Here is a 24820-nt window from a genome sequence, read left to right on the forward strand (position 1 = left end):
ATGGTCTGACTTTCCAAAATGAGGACAAGGATGGAGCAACACACGTCTTTTGATGGTTGCATAGTAATGGTCAAGGGTGTTCGGACCTCTGGTGGGACAGGAGACATGTTGGTGGTATTTTGGTACACATTCTTGAAGTTGGCCTGGTTGAAATAATCAATCACAATGAGCAAGGCATTGAGATATTGCATCTCAAGACTGTCTGTTGCATTATATACTTCATCAAAAGAACTCCTTTTTTCCACATAAGGTGGGATGTAGACTGCTGTCAGGATAGTGGAGATGAACTCATGCAGCAGGTAGTATGGATGGTGTTTCATTGTTAAATATTTTAGGTCTGGGGAGCAGTGACTTGCCAAGGTCACCATGTCTGAGCACCAGGAAGTGTTGATTAGGAGGCAGACACACCCCCTCAACAACCCCGCCCCTCCACCTTGCCTTGCCCAAGGACACAATGCGGTCCATTCGGTGAATCGGGAAACCCTCAGGTTATAAGGCACAGTCAGGTGAAGCCGAAATGAGGCATGTCTTTGTGAAACAGAGCACGTAGCAGTTCTTCAATTTTCTTTGGAAGGTGAGTTTAGTTTTAAGTTCATCCATTTTGTTCTCAATGGATTGGATGTCTGCCAGGAGTATACAGGAGGTGGTGGAGTCTTGAAGCTCTCATTCTTGATTTTTAGCTTCCTCCTCGGTCTCACCCTTTTCTATCTCAATAACCTGCTCCAGCCTCATAGCTCTCCATGATGTAAGTCCTCAAAACTATGAGCTGAAGTAGGCTGTTCGGCCCTTTGAGTCTGCTCTGCCAAACAATGATGTCATGGCTGATATTTCAACTTCTCCATTACTGTACAGTCGCTTCTGTTATAACATGTGGCTCTTCAATACAAATTGATTTCAATGCGATTGAAGGATTTAGACCACTATTTGTAGAATGCGAACCTTCCTTATGTTTATTGGCTATAACGTGATTCTGGCCCCATTAGCTTAAATGGCACAGCTATTGCATGATTCCCTTATAATGTGAGATCACACAAAAACAGAACTATTCTATTATACGAGAACAGACTGTACTTTGCTGCATCCCTAATTTTAAACACTTTCCCCATTCATGTTCTTGCCTTCGGCTGCCTAGGCCTTAAGCACTGAAGTTCTTGGCCTGTAAAATGTGCCCTGTCCCAAACGCCGACTCTTCCTTTCAAAATGTTTGATCACCTGTTCGAATAGCCCTATTTATGATCTGTGTCCAATTTTGTTTGATTATGCTCCCGAGAAGTGTTTTGGGATGTTTTACTATGTCAGAGGTACTACACAAATCCATGTTGTTGTTGCTGTGCCAACTTTGTGCCCACTTTGTTTGCAACTTATATTTCTCATCAAGTGGGTCTCTAGCACTTTTTGTCCTGCCTTGATTTAGGATGAAAATAAATTAAACTTTGAAGACTGTGAGATTCATGGTAATAAATTACTAGACATTCTATATAATGGGTCTGCAGAATTTTGCCTTACCAGAGTCATAGAGTCCTACAGCATGGAGACAGGCTCTTTGGCCCAAACTTATTTGAGTGATCAAAATGTCCATCCACACTAACCCCATTTCCCTGCACTTGGTCCATATTCTTCAAAACCCTTCCTTTCCATGCATCTGTCCAAATGCCTTTTCAATGTTGTTAATGTACCTGCCTCAACCACTTTCGCTGGCACCTTATTCCACACGTGTAAAAAAAAAGCCCCTCAGGTTCCAATGTATTTTTCCCCTCTTACCTTAAACAGATGTCCTCTAGTCCTCAATTCCCCAACCCTGGGAAAAAAGACTGAGTGCGCTCAACCTATCCATGCCTGTCATGATGTTATACACTTCTATAAGATCCTCCCTCAGTCTCCTACACGCTAAAGAAAAAAGTCCTAGCTTGTCCAGCCTCTCCCTATAACTCAGTCCCTTGAGTCTTGGCGACACCCTTGTAAATTTCTTCTGCACTCTTTCCAGTTTAGTAACATCCTTCCTATAGCAAGGTGACCAAATCTGAACACAGTACTCCAAGTGCAGCCTCACCAATGTCTTGTACAACTGCATGGTAGCTTCCCAACGTCTACACTCAGTACCCTGACTGATGAAGGCAAGTGTGCCAAAAGCTTTCTTCACTGCCCTGTCTACCTGTGATTCCTCTTTCAGAGAACCGTGCACCTGAACTCCAAGGTCCCTCTGTTCCACTACACTCCTTAGGTTCCTACCATTCACCATGAAACTCCAAACTTGATTTGACTTTCCAAAAAGCAAAACCTCACACTTGTCTATGTTAAACTCCATTTGACATTTTTTGGCCCACTTCCCCAGCTGATCAAGATCCTGCTACAATTTCTAATAACCTTCCTCACTGTCCATGATAACACCTATTTTAGTGTCATTCACAAACTTATTAATCATGCCTTGTATTTTCCAGCCAATCAATCGAGATAGATAACAAAGAGGATTGGGCCCAGCACCAATCCATGAGGCACATCACTTGTCACGGGCCTCCAGTCAGACACGCAGCCTTCCAGTATTACTCCCTGCTTCCTACCATCAAGCCAATTGTGTACCCAATTTGCCAGCTCTCCCTGAATTCCATGTGATCTAACCTTCCAAAGCAGCCTACCATGTGGAACCTTATCAAAGGCCTTACTGAAATCCATATAGGTTACACCTACTGCCCTGCCCTCATTAAACTTCCTGGTCATTTCATCAAAGAACTCTACAAATATGAGAGGCATGATCTTCCATACACAAAGCCATGCTGACTACTCCTTATCAAACCCTGTCTTTCCAAATGTGTGTATATCTTGTCCCTTAGAATCTTCTCAAGTAACTTACCTACCATGGATGTTAAGCCAACTAGCCTATAATTCCAAAGTTTTTCTTGGAGCTCTTCTTGAATAAGTGCACCCTCTAGTCTTCTGGAACTTCATCCATGGCTATCAGTGATGAAAATATATCAGCCCCACAATTTCTTCCTTCGCCTCTTGCAGGGTTCTTGGATATATCTGGTTAGGACCAGGAGATTTATCCACCCTCATACTTTCTAATGCTTCCAAAACCACCTCTATTGTGATGTGGACTGTCCCCAAAATATCTCCACTAACTTCCCCAAGTTCCCAAGTTTTCATGCCTTTTTCCGCCTTTAACACAGAGGAGAAATATTCATTGAGGACCTCACCCATATCCTGCAGTTCCATACATACATGTCCACTTTAGTCCTCAAGGAGTCCTATTCTCTAATCTAGTTTTTTTTTCCTTTAACATTCTTAAAGAATCTCTTTGGATCCACCCTAATCTTCTTAGCCAAGGCTATCTCATGATCCCTATTCACCCTCCTGTTTTCTTTCATCAGTAAACTCCTGTATTCCCTAGATATCTCTGAGAATTCCCTTGATGCCAGCTGCTTATACCTGAGACATGCCTCCTTCTTTTTTCATGCCGAAGCCTCAATATCTCTTGTCATCTAGGGCTCCATACTCCTGCCAGCCTTGCCCTTCTCCCTCGCAGGAACATAAAGGTCTGAACTCTAGCTATCACACTCGCCAGAGGTCCCTTTGCCTGCAAACAAACTATTCCAATCAATATTAACTGGTAACAACGTGTAGAGCTGGATGAACGCAGCACGCCAAGCAGCATCCTAGGAGAGGAAAGCTGACATTTCAGGTCTGGACCCTTCATCCAGCATCTGTCGTTCCTATTATCTCTGGCACAATATTAACAGGTATTATTTCTCTCCCTCCCTCTCTCTCTAAGTGCACTCAATATAGAATTTGCAAGGTAAAAATGCTGGGCCCATGTTCATGTTCACCATGACAGCTGCCCAACAGCCTGATTACAATTAATGAGTTAGGAAGCACTGAGCTACAAGCTCATCTCTGTCTGGATAAAATGCACATTATATCTAACAAATGGTTTGTTTGCACTTCAGTCAAAAGAATGTAATTAAACTGGAAAGGGTGTGAAAAATATTTACAAGGACGTCACTGAGACTGGAAGGTTTGAGTTAAAAGGAAAGGCTGGGACTTTATTTCACTGAAGCGTAGGAGGCTGAGGGGTGACCTTAGAGAGGATTATAAAATCAGGGCAGACATGGATAAGGTGAATAGCCAAGGTCTTTTCCCTCAGGCACAGGAGTTCAAAACTAGAGGAAATAGGTTTAAGCTGAGAGGGGAAAGATTTAAAAGGGGCCTGAAGAGCAACACTTTCAAACTGGGAGTGGTATGTGTGTGGAATGAGCTGCCAGAGGAAGTGGTAGAGGTGGGTAAAATTACAATATGTAAATGTCATTTGGACAGGTACATGGATAGGAAAGGTTGAACATAGAACAGTACAACGCCGTACAGGACCTTCGGCCCTACATGTTGTGCCGACCTGTTATTCTACTAAAATCAATATACCCTGAATACCTGACATTTTATTGCCCAGCTCTGCATCCTGTCACTGTCCTGTTGCAACCTACAACAGCCCTCCACCCTATCCACAACTCCACCAACCTTCATGTCATTGGCAAACTTACTAACCCACCCTTCCTCTTCCTTATTCAAATCATTTATAATGATCACAAAGAGCAGAGGTCCCAGAACAGATCCCTGCGGAGCACCACTGGTCACCAAGCTCCAGCCTGAATACTTTGCATCTGCTACCACCCTCTGCCTTCTATAGGACAGCCAGTTTTTTATCCAGTCAGCCAAATTTCCCTGAATCCCATGGATATGAGTCAAACCCAGGCAAATGGGGGGTGAAAATAGAAATTACTGGAAAAGCTCAGTCGGTCTGGCACCATCTGTGGAGAGAAATCAGAGTTAATGGATCCGGTCGAGTGATCCTTCCTCAGAATTCAGACAAATGGGATCAATTCAGTTTTGGAAACCTTGTTGGCATGGACGAAGGGCCTGTTTCCATGCTGAATGACTTTTTGGTTGTATGACTCAATGACTCTATTCGGAATGTCACCTGATTATCTTGAATTTAACTACTGCCAGGTCATCGTGACTTAAACTCACATATCATAAAAGTTAGGAGAGGTGCAAGCAAATTTTAATCTCAAAATAATGTGCATCCTTTTGGTTTCCTAAAAGGACACACTTCTAATCATTGGAATTCTTTTACAACAGAATTCCCATGATTTTTGTGACATGCAATTACAGCTTTTTCTTCTGGTGATTTGTTATTATGTGCACAATAACCTTCATTTGACAGGAACAGTTTAATATTGCATCAGCGTCTAACCAGAATGTGGCTGTGTGATCCCAATTTATTTTTCCAATTACACAGCTGTCTCCAATGATGATCTTAGGAAAAATATGAGAAAAGTGAACATTACAGTTGAGTTTGGTTATCTTAGTCGCATGAACAAAGACTTCAATTTTATTCTCCAACTACAAACTCACATGTTTCACAGAAAGTGGAGATGCTATCAAAACAAACTTATGCCAATCACATGCACATCGTATGGTATTTGTCTTTGGCTTTAATTGTTTAGGCTAATGATTCAAAAGGTACGTTCGCATTGATAAGCATGTTCAATGGGTGATGCAGGGCACTGTACATTGTTATCAATGGCAAACCACAGCAACAATTGCTATCTAGATAGTGCCTGTAATTCATTTATGGGATATTGATGTCATTGGCTAGGCTAGCATTTATAGTCCATCCCGAATTGCCCAGTTGGCAGTTAAGACTCAACCACATTGCTGAGACTGTGAAGTCACATGTAGACCAGGCCAGGTAAGAATGGCAGTTTCCTTCCCTAAAGGGTATTAGTGAACCCCATGGGTTTTTACACAATTAGCAATGGTTATGGGGCTATCATGAGGCTACTATATAATTCAAAATTTTCACTGAATTCAGATTTCACCATCTACAAATTTTTAGGGGGCACATCCACTCAAACAGTTGTATTACGCGAAACCTACAAGTAATTTGCTTGAGAAAGAGGAGAGCAGGGCACCCTGCGATGATATTGCATGGGTCAGTATTTTTAGTATACAGTCTTTAAAGTAGGTCCTTAGTTTATATTATTTAGTACTTAAGTTATAAGAATAAGGTAAGGACCCAAAATATGTCCTTTAAACGTGAGGAATTAAGGGAAAAGGGAGTGATTTAAGGGTAAATCATGTCAGACAGTTCATCCTGGTGGAATATAAGACCATAAGACCAAAAGACCTAAGTGTGGAAACAAGGCCATTCAGCCCATCGAGTCCACTCCACCATTTAATCATGGCTGATGGGCATTTCAACTCCATTTACCCGCACTCTCCTCATAGCCCTTAATTCCTTGAAAGGTCAAGAAATTATCCATCTCTGCCTTGAAGACATTTAATGTCCCAGCCTCCACTGCGCTCCGTGGCAATGAATTCCACAGACCACTCTCTGGCTGAAGAAATGTTTCCTCATTTCCGTTTTAAGTTTACCCCCTCTAATTCTAAGGCTGTGCCCACGGGTCCTAGTCTCCCCGCCTAACGGAAACAACCTCCCAGCGTCCACCCTTTCTAAGCCATAATATGCGTTCGATGTAACATGGGAAGTCAGAGACAGCTCTACTGCCCAGGGTGACCATGTCTGAAGGAAGTAGCTCAATTGCAGATACTCAAAATCTGTGTTTTGGATCTGGTGCAGTGGCTGGAGTCAATTGTGACCATCCACAAGGTTGGCATCTTGTGGGAAACACTTATGGAGATGTGGTCACACTGCAGATAAAGTGTGCACAGGTAGAAAGGGAATGGGTGATCACCAGATGAACTAAAAGCACAAGACAACCTCAGAACATTAACTGAGGTTCTAGATGTCAAGCCTTTTAACATTACCACTATGCCACTGTCTCCCTAATGCTCCCAAGACATTTCACTAGTGCATGCTGGAAGAAGATATGGCAGTGAGCCACGCAAAGAGATGTGAGGACAGGTGGCACAAAAACTGGTTGAAGAGGTGGTAATAATATTAATGAGAAGATAATAAGATGAGTCTTAAATGTGCATTTTAATGGAGAAAAGCAATGATCTCTCCACCTATAAATTCTGTGCCTGTCTGCTCCCCCCACCTTGCCTGATGAAGGAGCAGTGCTCCAAAAGCTTGTGACTTCAGATAAACCTGTTGGACCATGACATGGCGTCACATGACTTCTGACTATATGACAGTCAGCATTGGAGATGAGACCAGTATATAAGACAAACTGTAGTCACACCTCTGTACCAAGACTTAGCCTATCAAATTCTAGTGTTTAGAGTGGGTTTGCGATGTGAAGGTGTGTTTTAGTTGAAAGGTGTGAGGACCGGACAGTTCCTTTTCTGTACAGAGTTTTAAGAGCAGTCGCCTGTTTATATTTATTTTCCAACTCCGTGCTTTCCAAGCACTCCTTTCCACCGAGAAAACAGTTTTATCCTTGTGAGGAGCATTTTGGATGAGTCATGGAGATCTGCGTCGAGCCTATCTTTTATCAGCTGGAGTAGCCTTCACGGTTGAAGCATAAACATTGAGGTTGTAGGCTTGCTCACCGAGCCAGTGTATTTGATTGCTGATGTTTCATCATCCTGTATACAAACCACTGAAAAACAGAGCCAAAAGTGATGTCACCCACGCCAGCAAACCGAGGCATAGAAATAACAAGTGGGACAGAACACCCTTGCTTCACTAGAGGCAAACTGATGATGTTACCCAGCAGGGTGACCAAACGTTTGCAGCCAAACATATCAACTCAGCGAGCATGTCTACAACCTCATCCAGACCCTAAGCTACAAATTTTCTCAAAAGCTTTAAAGCCTAAATATTGATGAGTTGCAGCAGATACAGGGATGTGATCTATTCAGAAGTCACAGGTTGAAAATGTAGTGGCAATCATTTTCTTCACTGTGAGTCAACATTGAAGAGGTGTTTTTCATCAAAAGTTCTACCTGACCCACATTGGGAGGGTGTAGCAGCATTACGTCCTGTCAGGCTGCTTTGCTCCCCATAACAGTCTTGGGCCTGTTATATCAATGTGTATTAATTGATAAAGTTGATTGATAAATAATTATGCAACTAATTGTAGATAACAAAGTGTAGAGCTGGATGAACACAGCAGGCCAGGCAGCATCAGAGGAGCAGGAAGGCTGACTTTTCAGGTCTGGACCCTATTTCAGAAATGGGGGAGGGGAGGGGAAGGGGGGTTCTGAAATAAATGGGAGGGGGGCAGTGATAGAAGGTGTATAGTGGACCAGGTAGATATCCACCTTCTATCACTGCCCTCCCCTCTATTTATTTCAGAGCCCCCTCCCCCATTTCTGAAGAAGGGTCCAGACCTGAACAAGGTTTCCTGCTCCTCTGATGCTGCCTGGCCTGCTGTGTTCATCCATCTCCACACTGTTCTATCTCTGACTCCAGCATCTGCAGTTTTTACTATCTCTAAATAAAACTCTTATCCTTAATTGTAAGTGCTTCGCAATTGGTTGCTATTTAATCGCCTCAGGACCCACAGCTCTGGAGGGAAGAACGTGACCATCGATCCCTTGGGATTCCTTAAGAAGGAAAAGTGTTTTAAAAATATCTCAATCTCAGAACTGTCATGCTGCAGAACATAACGGTCTGGTTTCTGGTGTCTACACGCCTCTCTGAGCATTATGAGAAATCCTTGACACCTCTTTAGTCAAATTCTCCCAGGCAGCGTGGGTTGATAAATTTAGAAATATTCCCCAGATGCTTCACTTTTTTTCTTTGCAAGTTTTGGAAACTTTTGCTAAAGTCACATCCACAGGGAAGTAACTTGCCACATGCAAAGGTTATTCTATGCACTTGTGGGATGTGGGCATCACTGGCTGGGCCCAGCATTTATTGTTTGTCCCTGGTTGTTCCTTGAAAAGGTGGTGGCGAGCTGCCTTCCTGAACTGCTGCTGTGTTGTGGGTTGACCCACAATACCAGTAGGGACAGGATTCCAGATTTTGACTGACCGTCACTGTGTGATCAACGTTATATTTCCAAGTCAGGATAGTGAGTGGCGTGGAGGGGAACTTGCAGGGGGCGGTGTTCCCATGTGTCTGCTGTCGTTGTCTTTCATGGTCATAGGTTTGGAAAGTGTTTTCTAAGGAGTATTTCTACAGTACAGTTCAGAAACATAGAAAATAGCAGCAGGAGTAGGCCATTCGGCCCTTTCAGCCTGTTCTGCCATTCAATACGATCATGTCTGAACATCAAGCTCAGTACATTGTTCCCACTTTCTCCCCTTATCCTTTAATCCCTTTAGCCGTAAGAACTATACTTAACACCTTCTTAAAAATTTCAATGTTTTGGCCTCAACCCCTTTCTGTGACAGAGAATTCCGCAGGCTCACCACTCTGTGGGTGAAGAAATTTCTCTTCATCTCAGTCTGAAATGGCCTCACTTCTATGCTTCAACTGTGGCCCCTGTTTTAGGGTTTGTAAGTAAGCTTTTGGCTGGGCCACATTGTGAAGTGTTTAACTGAAATGATGCGGAGAAGGGTCTTTGGAGTCTCAACCCAGACTGAGTGTTTCTGCACAGATGCTGGTAGCACATGTGGAGAGAAAGCAAAGTTCTAGAATTGTGATCAAAGATAATGGGAACTGCAGATGCTGGAGAATCCAAGATAACAAAGTGTATGAACGCAGCAGGCCAAGCAGCATCTAAGGAACACAAAAGCTGATGTTTCGGACCTAGACCTTTCATCAGAAAAGGGGGATGGTGAGAGGGTTCTGAAATAAATAGGGAGAAGATGGATAGAGGAGAAGATAGGTGGAGAGGAGAGTATAGGTGGGGAAAATGTCCCCTCCCCCCACTGCATCCCAAAACCAGCCCAGCTCGTCCCCGCCTCCCTAACCTGTTTTTCCTCTCACCTATCCCCTCCTCCCACCTCAAGCCGGACCTCCATTTCCTACCTACTAATCTCATCCCACCCCCTTGACCTGTCCGTCCTCCCCGGACTGACCTATCCCCTCCCTACCTCCCAATCTATACTCTCCTTTCCACCTATCTTCTCCTTTATCCATCTTCGGTCCGCCTCTCCCTCTCTCCCTATTTATTTCAGAACCGTCTCCCCATCCCCCTTTTCTGATGAAGGGTCTAGACCCGAAACGTCAGCTTTTGTGCTCCTAAGATGCTGCTTGGCCTGCTGTGTTCATCCAGCTTCACACTTTGTTATCTAGAGTTCTAGAATGGTCACTGGACTTGAAACATTAACTCTCTTTCTCTGTCCAGAGATGCTGCCAGATCTGCTGATTTTCTCCAGTAACTTTGTAAAACCTGCAAAAACTGTAGAAGTTGTCAATTAGAAACAAAAACAGAAATTGCTGGAACAGCTCAGAAATAGTAGGATCTGCTGATGTTGGAGAGTCTGAGATAACACGGTGTAGAGCTGGATGAATACAGCAGGCCAAGCAGCATCAGAGGAGCAGGAAAGCTGACATTTCGCGTCTGGACCTTTCTTCATAAAATTTTGCTGAAAAAGTTCAGAAGGTTTAGCAGAAATATAAACTCTAATTTCTCTCCACAGATGCTGGTTGAATAACCCTACTTCTGAGTTAAAATTTCAGGTCTAGTGACCCTTCCTCAGAAGGTGCCTACATGCCTCTCTGTGCACTGGACCCAAAATGTTAATTCTGATTTCTCTCCACAGATGCTGCTAAACCTGCTGAGTTTCTCCAGCACTTTCTGTTTTTTTGTTTAGGATTTCCAGCATCCATAGTTCCTTGTTTCATTTGCCCGCAGACTTGTCGAGCTTCTCCAGCAGCTTTTTGTGGCCTTCTTTCAGAACCTGTGGCCTGGGCAGTATAATTTAGTATAGAGAAGTTGCTTGTTTTGAGTTTTCAGCGAAAACCCAGAGACAAAGCAGCAAGCACAAAGCCAACCACTAGGAGCCTCTTTCTCTCCCTCTCTGACTCTGAGATCCTGAGTTGCATTGAGGGCCTGCTCTGAAACAGGAGCTCCGGAGCTTGCTGACACGTGTGTCTGGTGAGTGTTGCCAACTGATGTTGCCGGTTTCAGGGAGAATTCTCCGCAATTTCCAAAGGCTGCGACTCTCTCGTTGCAACCGGGTGCAGGGCGGTGAGTGCTGGCGGGGCTCCGACTGCGTTTCCCTTTCCCTTCTTTGGAAAAAAACAGCATGTTAAACGGGACTTTTTTTTTGCTTTTTGCAACAGCCAGGCCTCGCTGCAATGGAAGAAAGTCCCGCTTCTTTTTTTATCATCAGAAGGCAGCTTTTGCCGCCTGAGACTGGGGCAGGTTTTGTAGGAAAATCCCAGGCTCAGCCTCATGCCCGGCCCCTGGTCGGTCTGCTGGACTGCAACCGGCTGAACTGTCTTTCGGGGGCATGGATCCTGCGGTGATCTTATAGATTTCTCGGTGGTTTTGGCAGGATCCCTGATGATCTTGGGGGGAAATACAAGTTCATTTAGGGTGGTTTCAGGATGATTTTGCTGGGATTCCAGATTATTTCACGGTGATTTTAGCCAAAGCCTGGTGATTTTACTGGGATTCCTGATCATTTCACGGTGATTTTAGCCAAAGCAAGGTGAGTTCAGGTGATTTTACTGGGATTCCAGGCTATTTCAGGGTGATTTTAGTCAATGCCTGGTGATTTTAGGATGATTCTACTGGGATTTCAGGTAATTATGGGATGATTTTAGTGGGTGCCTTGTGATTTCAGGGTGATTTTAGTGTGTGCCTGGTGATTTCCAAGAGATTTTGTTGAATGCCTAGTGACTTTGGGATTATTTTAGAGATACTTGATGATTTTAGTGAATGCCTGATGTTCTCTGTTTTTGGTGGGATTCCAGGGTGATTTGGGGGGTGTCAGGTGATTTCAGGACTGTTTTGGTGGGCAGTTTTAGGGATGTTTCGCATTCAAACATTCTAATTTGTCAGTCAAATAACTGGGTCACCAACTGGGTAGTGATTGTAAACTGTCTTCCAGCTGGATTTTGTGAAAACAAATTAAGATGCATTTGGTATTTGTAGATCTTCAATTAACCTGCCTTAATTTGGCGCACCTTGGCGTTTACTCTTTATTTTATCATCTACTTTTTATTCATTCATTCATGATATTTGTGTGTCACTGGCTAGGTCAGTCTTGGCGTTTCAGTAAAGGTTACTCAGTGGCTTGAAATAATCCAATGCAAAACATGTTTTTTCTGGATTTGATACTGTACTACAGCAGTATGCAAAATTTGATCATTCCATTATCATGACCATTGATCTGTTGCAGTAATGCACAGCCATAAGTTGGCAGATTTGATCCCAGCTCCATATTAACATGTCCTCTGGTCACAACACCTATCGAAGAAGAGAAAATTGATGAATCATTCGATTTCTCGATCAAAACTCTATTGAATGGATAGGAGTAAATATCATAGAGATAGACTCACTTCTTGTCTGTATGCCTCTTACTTTATAATTCTGACCTTTTTGTTTGGACTTTCTAAAGCCTTTCTGCTCGCTCCATCATTATTGTAGTCCTGCCTATGATCCTCCAATATCTCCATCGTCCTCCAATTCCAGCCTCTTGAAAATGTTCTGTTTTAATTTGGTAGGCTTGCCTTTATTGATTAGTGCATTGGGTAAAGGAGTTGGGATATCATGTTGCTGCTGTGCAGGACATTTAGAATACTGCATTCAATTTTGGCCTTTAGTGGTATTGAAAGGATGTTGTTAAACTTGAAAGGGTTCAAAAAAGGTTTATTGGGTCATAGAATCATACAGTATAGAAGTAGACCTTCGAACCAACCAGTCCACACCAACCATGTTCCTGAGCTAAACTAGTTCCACCGGCCTGCATTTAGCCCATTATCGATCCAAACTTTTCCTATGCATGTACTTATCCAGATGTCTTGTAAATGTTCTAACTGTATCTGCATCCATGAGTTCCTCTGGTAGTTCATTCCACATACTGGCCACTCTGTTCAAAAAAGAATTTGCCCTCATGTCCTGATCAAATTTTTCTCCTCCCACCTTAAAAATGTGCCCCCTAATTTTGAACATTCCCCACCTTGGGGGAAAAAGCCTTTGCTATACACCTTATCTAAGCCCCTCATGATTTTATAAACGTCCATAAGATCACCCTTCAACCTTCTACGCTCTAAGGGTAATGTCCCAGACTACCCAACCCCTCTTTATAACTCAAACCCTCCGTTCCTGGCAACATCTTGGTAAATCTTTTCTGAACCTTCTCAAGTTTAATAATATCCTTTCTGTAACAGTGTGGCTAGATGTCTACACGGTACTCTAGAAAAGGCCTCTACAACTTCTTGTACAACCTGAACATGGCGTCCCAACTCCTCTGCTCAAAGGTCTGAGCAATGAAGGTAAGCGTGCTATACGCCTTCTTAACCACCTAGTCGTCCCCTCAGTGGTTAGCACTGCTGCCTCAGCACCAGGGACCCAGGTTCGAATCCAGCCTCGGGCGACTGTCTGTGTGGAGTTTGCATATTCTCCCTGTGTCTGCTTAGGTGTCCTCCAGGTACTGTGGTTTCCTCCTGCAGTCCAGAGATGTGCAGGTTCGGTGGATTGGCCATGCAAAATCGTCCACAAGTGTCTAGAGTGGGAAATGCAGGGATAGGGGAAGTGGTGGGTCTGGATGAGATGCTCTTTGGAGGGTCAGTGTGGACTTGATGGGCTGAATAGCTTGCTTCCACGCTGCAGGGATTCTATGAAAAAAAATTACGTAACTGAACCCTGAGGCATCTATGTTCAATAACACTACCCAGGGCCCTGCCATTAATGGTATCCATTTTGCCCTTGCTTGTTTTACCAAAATGCAATACCTTGCATTTGTCCAAATTAAACTCCGTCTGCCACTCCTCAGCCCATTGACCCAACTGTTCAAGATTCCTGTAATCTTAGAAAACTTACACTGTCTACGATACCAATAATTTTGGTGTAATCCACAATTTACTAACTACGCCTCCTACATTCTCACCCATATCTTTTAAATAAGTGACATACAAAAGTGGACATAGTACTGATCCCTGTGGAACACCGCTGGCCACAGGCCTCCAGTCTGAAAAATAACCCTCCGCTGCCAACCTCTGTTTCCTACCATAAAGCCAATTTAATATCCAGCTGGCAAGCTCACTGTAAATCCCATGTGATTTAATTAGTCTACCATGCAGAACCTTGTCAAAGGCTTTACTAAAGCCCATGTTAACAATGTTTACTGCTGGTCCCTCATCAATATTTTTGGTTACTTGCAGGGATGTTGCTGGGATTAGAGGGTTTGAGTTTTAGGGAGAGGCTGAATAGACTGGGGCTTTTATCCCTACAGCATCAGAGATTCATGGGATAACTTTATAGAGGCTTTTTAAAGCATGAGGAGCATGGATAGGGTGTATACCAAAGTCACTTTTTTACCCCGGGATACGGGAGTCTAAAACTAGAGGGCGTAGGTTTAAGGCGACAGTGAAAGATTTTAAAGGTACCTGAGGAACAACTTTTCCATGCAGAGGTGGTGCATATGGAATGAGCTGCCAGAGGGTGGTGTAGGTGATTAAGTTACAACATTGAAAAGACATCTGGATGACTTCACAAGCTTCAAAATCTCCCCTCCCACTACTGCATCCCAAAAGCAGCGCAGCTCGTCCCCGCCTGCCTAACCTGTTCTTCCTCTCACCCATCCCCTCCTCCCACCTCAAAACATTTCCTACCTACTAACCGCATCTCGCCCCCTTGACCTGTCTGTCCTCCCCGGACTGACTTATCCCCTCCCTACCTCCCCACCTACACTCACCTTTACAGACTCCATCCCCGCCTCTTTAACTTGTATGTCCCCTCTCCACCTACCTTCTCCTCTGTCCATCTTCAATCCGCCTCCCCCTCTCTCCCTATTTATTTCAGAACCCTCTCCCCATCCCCCTTTTCTGACGAAGGATCTAGGCCCGAAACGTCAGCTTTTGTGCTCCTGAGATGCTGCTTGGCCTGCTGTGTTCATTCATCTCCACACTTTGTTATCTTGGATGGCTACGTGAATAGGAATGGTTTAGATGCATTTGGGCCAAATGCTGACAAATAGGACTAGATTAATTTAGGATATTTTGTCAGAGCGGTAACGTTGGACTGAAGGGTCTATTTCCATGCAATATAACTCTGCCTGTCATTGGTTAAATCAAACCATTAGCACCTATACTATCACATATCTGGGCTCTTAAGTTCTGGAATCCTTCTCTAAGCCTCCCTGGCTCCCAGTTTCCAGGAGGGAGGAGAGAAAATTGGAAATGCTTCTTGTAACACCAAATTTTACACACTTGAAATAATTTGATTGCTGCATGTCTAGCATTTTTCAAAGACATTTTCCTGCTTAACACATTCCAATCAGAATAATAATTGTTCTTTTTGAGAAACTCCAAAGTACTTCACAGCCACAGAAAGACTTGAGAAATTAAGTTACTGTTGCACTAAAAGAAAACAAGGATGTCACTAGTTACACAGCAAGCTCCACGAACAACAGTGAATGAATGACCAGGTAATCCGCATTGGTGGCGAATTAACTAATGCCAGGAGAGCCTCCTTGATTTTATCCGAGGAGTACCATGAGATCATGTACCTGCATCCGAGAGTGACGGTGAGGTCCTTGCTTTAAGGTTTCATCAGCACGTCAAAGGCTGCAGCCAGGAAAGTAGAGACTTAGCTTCGAGCTCATCAAGTCTCAAACAGGTTTGAAGATCCAAGTGCCCTACTCCCACTTATGCTTCTGAGGTAACTCACGGTCTTATCAGAAAACTGGCACTTTTTCAGTGCTGCACTGAAATATCAGCTTAGATCATATACTCAAAATTAAACTACCTGTAATAATGACAGAAACTGAGCAGCAGCAAACATTTTGCATGTTTTCCTTTTTACCTGAGCATCTAAATCATCTGTTAGTTTGTGAGAAGCCTATAATTTTGCGGGTTCAGGCCTGAAATGTACAGCAGACTTAAATCAAAATTTAGATTGAAATCTATTTTGGTGCTGTTGCAATACAGCAAGTTTTTTTTTGTTCCTTCTATAAATATAAGGTGAGAATGGTTCAGAAACATAGAACGAAGGAGCAGGAGTAGGCCCTTCAGCAGTATGAGTCTGATCTCCCATTCAATATGATGTTCAAACCAGTATTCTGTTCTCACCTTCACCTAATATCCTTGATCGTTTTAGCCCTGAGAACAATATCTAACTGTTTGTTGAAAATATTGAGTGTCTTGCTTCAACTGCTTCCCATGGCAGAGAATTCCACAGGCTGGCCATTGTTTGCATGAAGAAATATATCCTCATCTCAGTCCGAAATCGTCCACTCCGCATCCTTACACTGTGATCCTGGGTTCTGGACTCCCTGATCATCAGGAACATCCTTTCTGCATTTACCTTGCTTAGTCCTGTTGGAATTTTATGGAGAACACCCCTCCCTTTTTATTTTAATTAAACTCCAGTGAATGTAGTCCTAACCAATCCAATGTCTCATCATACATCAATCTTGCCATCCCAGGAATCAATCTAGTGCACCTTCATTGCACATCCTCCACAGAGCTAGGAGTGAAAGTAACACTGATTATTGCTCTGTTGAATTTCGCTAAGAGCTGAGGACTTGTGTTGTTCTTTGTTTTTGTGCGCTGTCTAGAGACCAAAAGACAAATGAAGTACATTTTGGTGACTGGTGGCGTGATATCGGGGATTGGAAAAGGTATTATCGCCAGCAGCATTGGAACCATCCTGAAGTCTTGTGGGCTACATGTCACCTCAATCAAAATCGACCCGTACATTAATATTGATGCTGGAACATTCTCCCCATACGAACATGGTAAAGTATTTTGTATCCTGATTGTCTATCCTACCCTACTCTTAACACTGTGCTCTATTCTTACTGTGGCATAGTTGGAAGTATTTAAGCAGACATTTATTCTTCAAGGTGCTGATTTTTATTGGTGGTAAATATCACAATTATAGAGGTTATGCAATCATATAATTGCAAAAGCAGGTGTGAATTCTGAGGTGAGTAACTCACCTCCTGATTCCCTAAAGTTGGCCCACTATTTACAAGGCACGAGTCAGGAGTGTGATGGAATGCTCCTGATTTCCTGGATGGAGGCAGCTCCAACAACACTGAAGGGGCTTGACACCATCCAGGACCAAGCAGCCCATTTGACTGGCACCCCATCCACCACTTTCTGCATTAACTCCCTCCACTTCTGACACACAGTGGCAACAGTGAGCATTAGTTACAAGATGCACCCCAACAACTCACCTAGCCTCCTCTGATACCATCTCCCAAACGCATAACTTCTGCCGCCTCAAAGAAACAGGGCAGCGGGTGCACGCGAGCATCATTCCCGACAAGTTTCCCTCCAAGACGCTCACCATCTTGACTGGGAGCAATGACACCATTCCCTACTGGGTTTGGATCTCGGGATTAGTTTCTTAGCAGCTCTCTGGACGACTCAAACCACATGGACTGTAGTTAATTCACCAAGGTCCCTCACCACCACCTAATCCAGGACAATTAGAGGTTATGCAATGAAATTTGACTGAACAAGTGAAACCCGTTTCCTGTGAATGAACATGTTAAAAAGTCAATAAGGTAAGGTAACAACTAATTGCATATATTATGTTCATAAAGCCATGTAGTACAGAGACAGATCCTTCGGTCCAGCCACTCCATGCCAACCATGTTCCCAAACTAAACTAATCCCATTTGCCTACATTTAGTCCATATCCCTCCAAACCTTTCCTATTGATGAACTTATCCAAAATGTCTTTTAAACATTAAAACTCTACCTGCGTCCACCACTTCACCTGGCAGTTCATTCCACACACGAAACACCCTCTGGGTAAAAAAAAAAATTACCCCTCGTTCTTTTTAAATCTTCCTCCTCTCACCTTAAAAATATGCTCCCTGGTTTTGAGCTTCCCCACCTCAGGGAAAGACCTTTTCTATTTGCCTTACCTATGCCCTTCATGATTTTATAAACCTCTATAAGGTCACCCCGCAACCTCATATGCTGTAGTCAAAAAAGTGCCAGCCTATCCAGCTTATTTTTTATAACTCAAACCCCTGGCAACGTCCAAGTAAATCTTTTCTGAACCCTCTCCAATTTAATTCAACTATCATTCCTATAACAGGATGACCAGAATCCTGCAGGATCTAACTTTACTAATTAGTTTACCATGCAGAACCTTGTCAAACATCTTATTAAAGTCCAAGTAAACAACATCTACCTCTGCTGTCATCAATCTTCTTGGTTACTTCCTCAAAATCCTCCAATAAAGTTTGTGAGACACGATTTCTCTCTCACAAAACCATGCTGTCTATCCCTTTTCATTCTTTGCCTCTCCATATGCATATGAATTCCATCTTTCAGAATCACCTCCAACAAATGCACTAGACTTGAGGGGAAAACTGTTGTCCTTAGCTGGTCATATGACTCCAGGCCCACAGCTGTATGGGTGATTTGTAACTGCCCGAAATAGCCTAGAAAGATGCTGTGGTTAAAAAGTCAAAGGAATGAAACCGTCCACGCTACTTGACCCAGGCATCAGAAATGATGATGGCAAATGCAGCCCTGTTGACAGGTCCTCCTTCCTTCTGGGGATAGAGCTAAAATTTGGTGAGTCAGTGAGTTGTACTGCACAAAAACAGACACTTTGGTTCAACCCGTCCATGCCGACCAGGCATCCTAAATTAATCAAGTCCCATTTGGTCCATATCCCTCTAAACCCCTCCTATTTATACACCCATCCAGATGCCTTTTAAATGTTGTTAATGAACCATTAAATTGCATACAGTATTCCAGTTGTGGCTTAACCAATGTCCGCAACATGACCTCTCAGCTCCTACACTCAATGTACTCACCAATAAAGGCAAGCATACCAAACACCTTCTTCACCATCCTGTCTACCTGCGACTCCACTTTCAAGAAACAATCAACTTGCACTCCAAGGTCTCTTTGTTCAGCAACACTCCCCAGGGCCTTAAGTGTATAAGTCCTGCCCGGATTTGCCTTTCCCAACCGCAGCTCCTCACATTTATCTCAAGTAAATTACATCGGCCACTCCTTGGCCCCGGGCCCATCTGATCAAGATCCTGTTGTACTCTGAGGTATCTCTTCAGCCTTGAAACTGCTCGACCATGTCCTGAAGCAAACCAGGTACCACAGTCACATCACCTTCCTCGGCACCTGCCTACGGAACCGGATCATCCCCATTGGACTACAGTCTACATTCAAGCCTTCCCAATTTGGCCCCAACCGTGACCACCTCTACACCCAGAAAATTCAGACCCTTCAGAAGTATTTCTCCCTGCGAGCCCTGAAGCGGGCAGTCGCGGCCATGTGCCGGCACCTCCAGGCACCGCAATCCAACCTGCCCCAGCTCAGAGCCTCCCTCTCCCAGACCTGCAAAGGACCTCTGCTGTTTTTTATCCTCCGCAGGATCCACAGACTGAACACCCAGTTCTACTCAGCTTTACTGGACACCAAAAATCGTCAGTACAACAAACTCACTGGCTCCTGCCACCCACAAGGCAATTTCTGCACCTCCCAAATCCCAAGCCTGTCCCTGCCCCTCCCCCATCATGCACCCGTCGCCATTGACCATGAGGACACGGCCGGAGACCCCACCGATGACGTCACATCTGCCACCGCTGGGCACACCGCTTCCGGGACCGCTGTGGCAGTCACCGCCTCCACTTCCAGTTACAACACCGCACACACCACCATCACCGCTGCTGCTGCCGCCCACCCCGCTCCTCCCACCGCTGACGGAACCCAGTCCATGGCCGACGCTGACGAAACCCCGCCCATGGCTGACAACCTCAACGCTCCGCCCACAACCTCCACAGCCAGCAACCCCAGAGGAGACAGCCACACTGAGCCCTGCTGAATCTTCACCATCCCCCCCAGACCTCCCACTGACTGAGGCTGAACGGTCAGTCCTAAGCAAGGGGCTCACCTTCGTCCCCCTACAACCCCACATCAATGAATACCAGTCATGTTTGGACTTGGAGCAGTTTTTTCGCCGCCTTGGCCTCCACGCTTACTTCTTCAAACGGGAACCTAACCCTCCCTCCACTGTCCCCTTCACCTGCTTCCAACACAAGTCCTCCTCCTGGACACCACCCCCAGGCCTCTTACCCTCCCTCAACCTCTTCATCTCCAACTGCTGTTGCGACATTAACCGCCGCAACCTCTCCACCCCTTTCACCCACTCCAACCTCTCCCCCGCAGAACGGGCGGCCCTCATCTTCCTCCGCTCCAACCCCAACCTCACCATCAAACCCGCAGACAAGGGTGGCGCAGTGGTAGTATGGCGCACTGACCTCTACATCGCCGAGGCCAAACGCCAACTCTCCGACACCACCTCCTACCGCCCCCTTGATCATGACCCCACCCCCGAGCACCAAACCATCATCTCCAACACCATTCATGACCTCATCACCTCAGGGGACCTCCCACCCACAGCCTCCAACCTCATTGTTCCCCAACCCCGCACGGCCCGTTTCTATCTCCTTCCTAAAATCCACAAACCTGCCTGCCCTGGTCGACCCATTGTCTCAGCCTGCTCCTGCCCCACCGAACTCATCTCCACCTATCTGGACTCCATTTTCTCCCCTTTGGTCCAGGAACTCCCTGCCTATGTCCGTGACACCATCCACGCCCTCCATCTCCTCCAGAACTTCCAATTCCCTGGCCCCCAACACCTCATTTTCACCATGGACGTCCAGTCCCTATACACCTGTATTCCGCATGCAGATGGCCTCAAGGCCCTCTGCTTCTTCCTGTCCTGCAGGCCCAACCAGTCCCCCTCCACCGACACCCTCATCCGCTGAGCCGAACTCGTCCTCACCCTCAACAACTTCTCTTTCGATTCCTTCCACTTCCTACAGACAAAGGGGGTGGCCATGGGCACCCACATGGGCCCCAGCTATGCCTGCCTCTTTGTAGGTTACGTGGAACAGTCCCTCTTCCGCACCTACACAGGCCCCAAACCCCACCTCTTCCTCCGTTACATTGATGACTGTATCGGCGTTGCCTCTTGCTCCCCAGAGGAGCTCAAACAGTTCATCCTCTTCACCAATACCTTCCACCCCAACCTCAAGTTCACCTGGGCCATCTCCAACACATCCCTCACCTTCCTGGACCTCTCTGTCTCCATCTCAGGCAACCAGCTTGTAACTGATGTCCATTTCAAGCCCACCGACTCCCACAGCTACCTAGAATACACCTCCTCCCACCCACCCTCCTGCAAAAATTCCAACCCCTATTCCCAATTCCTCCGCCACAGCTGCTCCCACGATGAGGCATTCCACTCCCGCACATCCCAGATGTCCAAGTTCTTCAAGGACCGCAACTTGCCCCCCACAGTGGTCGAGAATGCCCTTGACCGCGTCTCCCGGATTTCCCGCAACTCATCCCTCACACCCCGCCCCCGCGAACGGATCCCCCTCGTTCTCTCACACGACCCCACCAACCTCCGGATACAACACATCATCCTCCAACACTTCCGCCATCTACAATCCGACCCCACCACCCAAGACATTTTTCCATCCCCACCCTTGTCTGCTTTCCGGAGAGACCACTCTCTCCGTGACTCCCTTGTTCGCTCCACACTGCCCTCCAACCCCACCACACTCGGCACCTTCCCCTGCAACCGCATGAATTGCTACGCTTGCCCCCACACCTCCTCCCTCACCCCTATCCCAGGCCCCAAGATGACTTTCCATATTAAGCAGAGGTTCACCTGCACATCTGCCAATGTGGTATACTGCATCCATTGTACCCAGTGTGGCCTCCTCTACATTGGGGAAACCACGCGGAGGCTTGGGGACCACTTTGTAGAACACCTCCGCTCGGTTCGCAATAAACAACTGCACCTCGCAGTCGCGAACCATTTCCACTCCCCCTCCCATTCTTTAGATGACATGTCCATCATGGGCCTCCTGCAATGCCACAATGATGCCACCCGAAGGTTGCAGGAACAGCAACTCATATTCCGCTTGGGAACCCTGCAGCCCAATGGCATCAATGTGGACTTCACCAGCTTCAAAATCTCCCCATCCCCCACCGCATCCCAAAACCAGCCCAGTTCGTCCCCTCCCCCCACTGCATCACAAAACCAGCCCACCTCTTCCCCTCCCCCCACTGCATCCCAAAAGCAGCCCTGCCTGCCTCTGCCTCCCTAACCTGTTCTTCCGCTCACCGATCCCTTCCTCCCACCCCAACCCGCACCTCCGTTTCCTACCTACTAACCTCATCCCACCTCCTTGACCTGTCCGTCTTCCCTGGACTGACCTATCCCCTCCCTACCTCCCCACATATACTCTCCTCCCCACCTATCTTCTTTTCTCTCCATCTTCGGTCCGCCTCCCCCTCTCTCTCTATTTATTCCAGAACCCTCACCCCATCCCCCTGTCTGATGAAGGGTCTAGGCCTGAAACGTCAGCTTTTGTGCTCCTGAGATGCTGCTTGACCTGCTGTGTTCATCCAGCTTCACACTTTATTATCTTGTACTCTGAGGTAACCTTTTTCGCTGTCCACTACAGCTCCAATTTTAGTGTCATCTGCCACTTACTAACCATACTTCCAGTAAAAGCCTGACACAGTCATATTCACAATGCCCCATACAACACCATCACCGCAGTTAGGTATGCCCTGTCCCACCAGCAGATTGCGGCAGATCTGGCAACTCAGGACTGGATATCCATGAAGTGATGTCGGCCACCAGCAGCAGCAGAATTTGATTGAGCCAGAACTAACCTTGCTTCACTGATACCGGCAGGAAAGCATGTCCAGAGCATTGCTCGGCAAACCCGAAAATGAGCTGCCAACCTGGTGAAGCTATTAAACAGGACACCTTGCAGGCCAAACATCCTGGGCAGTGACAAGTGATAAGGCTAAGCAATTCCACAGCATGCTGATCAAATCTATGTTCTGCAGTTCTGCCACATCAAGTCCTCAATCTTGCTGGACAATTAAACTCATTGGAGGAAAAGACTCCCCAAATATGCACATCCTCTGTGAAGGGGAAGCCAACTGCTTCAGCCAAAAAGATGAGTCTGAAGCAATTACCGCTCAGCAGTGCTGAGCATATAATCCATCTTGGGCTACCTCAGATGTTGCCAACATCATTGATGCCAGTCTTCAACCTATTTGATTCAGTCCATGGTTAGCCCTGCTGCCTCATAGCGCCAGGGACCCGGGTTTAATTCTACCCTCGAGCGACTATCTGTGTGGATTTTGCACATTCTCCCTGTGGCTGTGTAGGTTTCCTGCAGGTGCTGTGGTTTCCTCGCACAGCCCAAAGATGTGCATAGGAGGCGGATTGGCCATGCTAAATCGTCCATCAGTGTTGAGGGATGTGCAGGCGAGGTGGATTAACCAGAGGAAATGCAGGGTTGTAAGGATAGGGTGTTCAGGGTTAGCAGGTGGCTGTAAGGTGTCTGGGCAGTGCATTGTTTGGAAGGTCAGTGTGAACTCATTGGGCTGAATGGCCTGCTTCCGCACTGTAGGGATTCTATGTTTCTAACTTAGCCATCTCCAAAATCAGACTTACAGATCTGTCATTCTGCTGCTTCTCCTTCTGGCCTTTCGTAGACAAAGGCACAACAGCAGCCACTCTCCAGTTCTCCAGCAGCTCACCCCTGTGGTTATAGATGATACAGATATTTCTGCCAGGGGCCCTGCAATATCCTCCCTAACTTACCACAACATCCTGGGATACACGACATCAGGTTTGGGAGATTTATATTTTCTAAGACTTCTAGCACTTCCTCTTCTGTAATGTGAGCTGTTTTCAAGACAACAGTATTTATTACCTTGCATTCTCTATCCTCCATTTCTTTCTCCAGTGTAAAACTGTAATGCCTCTCCCATCTGAGGCTCAACACAAAGGTAACCTCTTTGATCTTTCAAGGGCCCTACTGTCTCTCAAGTTTTTCTCTTGCTCTTAATGTAGTTGTCGAATCTGTTTGGATTATCTGGCAAGAGTGTCTCATATCCCCTCTTTGCCTTCCTGATGTCTTTGTTAAGAATGCGCCTACCCAATTGTCTTGTTCAAGAGATTTGTTTGAACCCAGTTGTCTCTCCTTAATATATGATTCTTTTTTATTCTTAACTGGAACCTCAATATCTTTATTCATCGATTGCTCCCTACTCCTACCAAGCTTACTTTTCACTCTGCAGGAACATAATGACACCGAGTTCTCATTATCACACTTTCGAAAGCCTACCACTTATCATGCGCCCCTTTACCTGCAAACAATCTACTTTCAACTTCCGAAAGTTTTTATTTCATACCATTAAAATTCGCCTTAGTCCAGTTAAAAATTTTAACTTTTATGGAAGGCTTATTGCTTTCTATAGCTATTTTAAAACTAGAAGAATTATGATCATTAGACCTGGAGCATTCCTCTACTAATCTTCAGTCACTTGCCCAGTCTTGTTACCCAAGAGAAGGTCACTTTTTGCTCCTACTCTAGTAGGAACATGTACGTATTGATAAAGAAAACTTGCTTCTACACATTTAGCAAATGCTTCATCATCCAAACCTTTAACAATAGTTCAAATCAATTCTTGGAAAATTAAAATCACCTACTATTTCAACCCTATTATCTCTGTACATAATTGTTCCTCAATTTCCCTCTGACTATTGTGGGGCTTACAGTACAATCCCAACAAGGGATTCCTTCCTTATTTCTGATTTCAACCCACTGGATGATTTTTCAGAAATATCTTTTCTAGGTAGAGCAGTAATGTTTTCCTTAATCAAAACACCACTCCACCTTCTATTTTGCCTCCCTTTCTTATCATTCCAAAGCATCTGAAATCTGGAACTTTGGGCTGCCAGTCCTGACCTCAGCCAACTTT

The 24820-nt window shown here is 45.4% G+C and overlaps 1 protein-coding gene across 5 annotated transcripts in view; it reads left to right on the top strand.

Annotated features, from left to right (window-relative positions):
- The first annotated feature begins 555 nt into the window (after nt 1-555).
- The window catches only part of ctps1b (CTP synthase 1b), a 68883-nt gene continuing 44618 nt past the window's right edge, over nt 556-24820 (top strand). Inside the window, exons 1-3 of one of the 5 annotated variants that reach the window (XM_048557917.2) lie at nt 10845-10949; nt 13193-13297; nt 16582-16761. In XM_048557917.2, coding sequence (XP_048413874.1) covers nt 16596-16761 — 166 coding nt within the window. In that variant the 5' untranslated portion in view covers nt 10845-10949; nt 13193-13297; nt 16582-16595. Of the gene's footprint in view, nt 575-10833; nt 11043-13192; nt 13298-16581; nt 16762-24820 lie in introns of those variants that run through there. The other 4 variants (XM_048557919.1, XM_048557921.2, XM_048557920.1 and 1 more) reach the window with 4 other exon arrangements.

The sequence above is a fragment of the Stegostoma tigrinum genome, chromosome 24 (assembly GCF_030684315.1).
Source record: "Stegostoma tigrinum isolate sSteTig4 chromosome 24, sSteTig4.hap1, whole genome shotgun sequence".
Classification (NCBI taxonomy): Eukaryota; Metazoa; Chordata; class Chondrichthyes; order Orectolobiformes; family Stegostomatidae; genus Stegostoma; species Stegostoma tigrinum.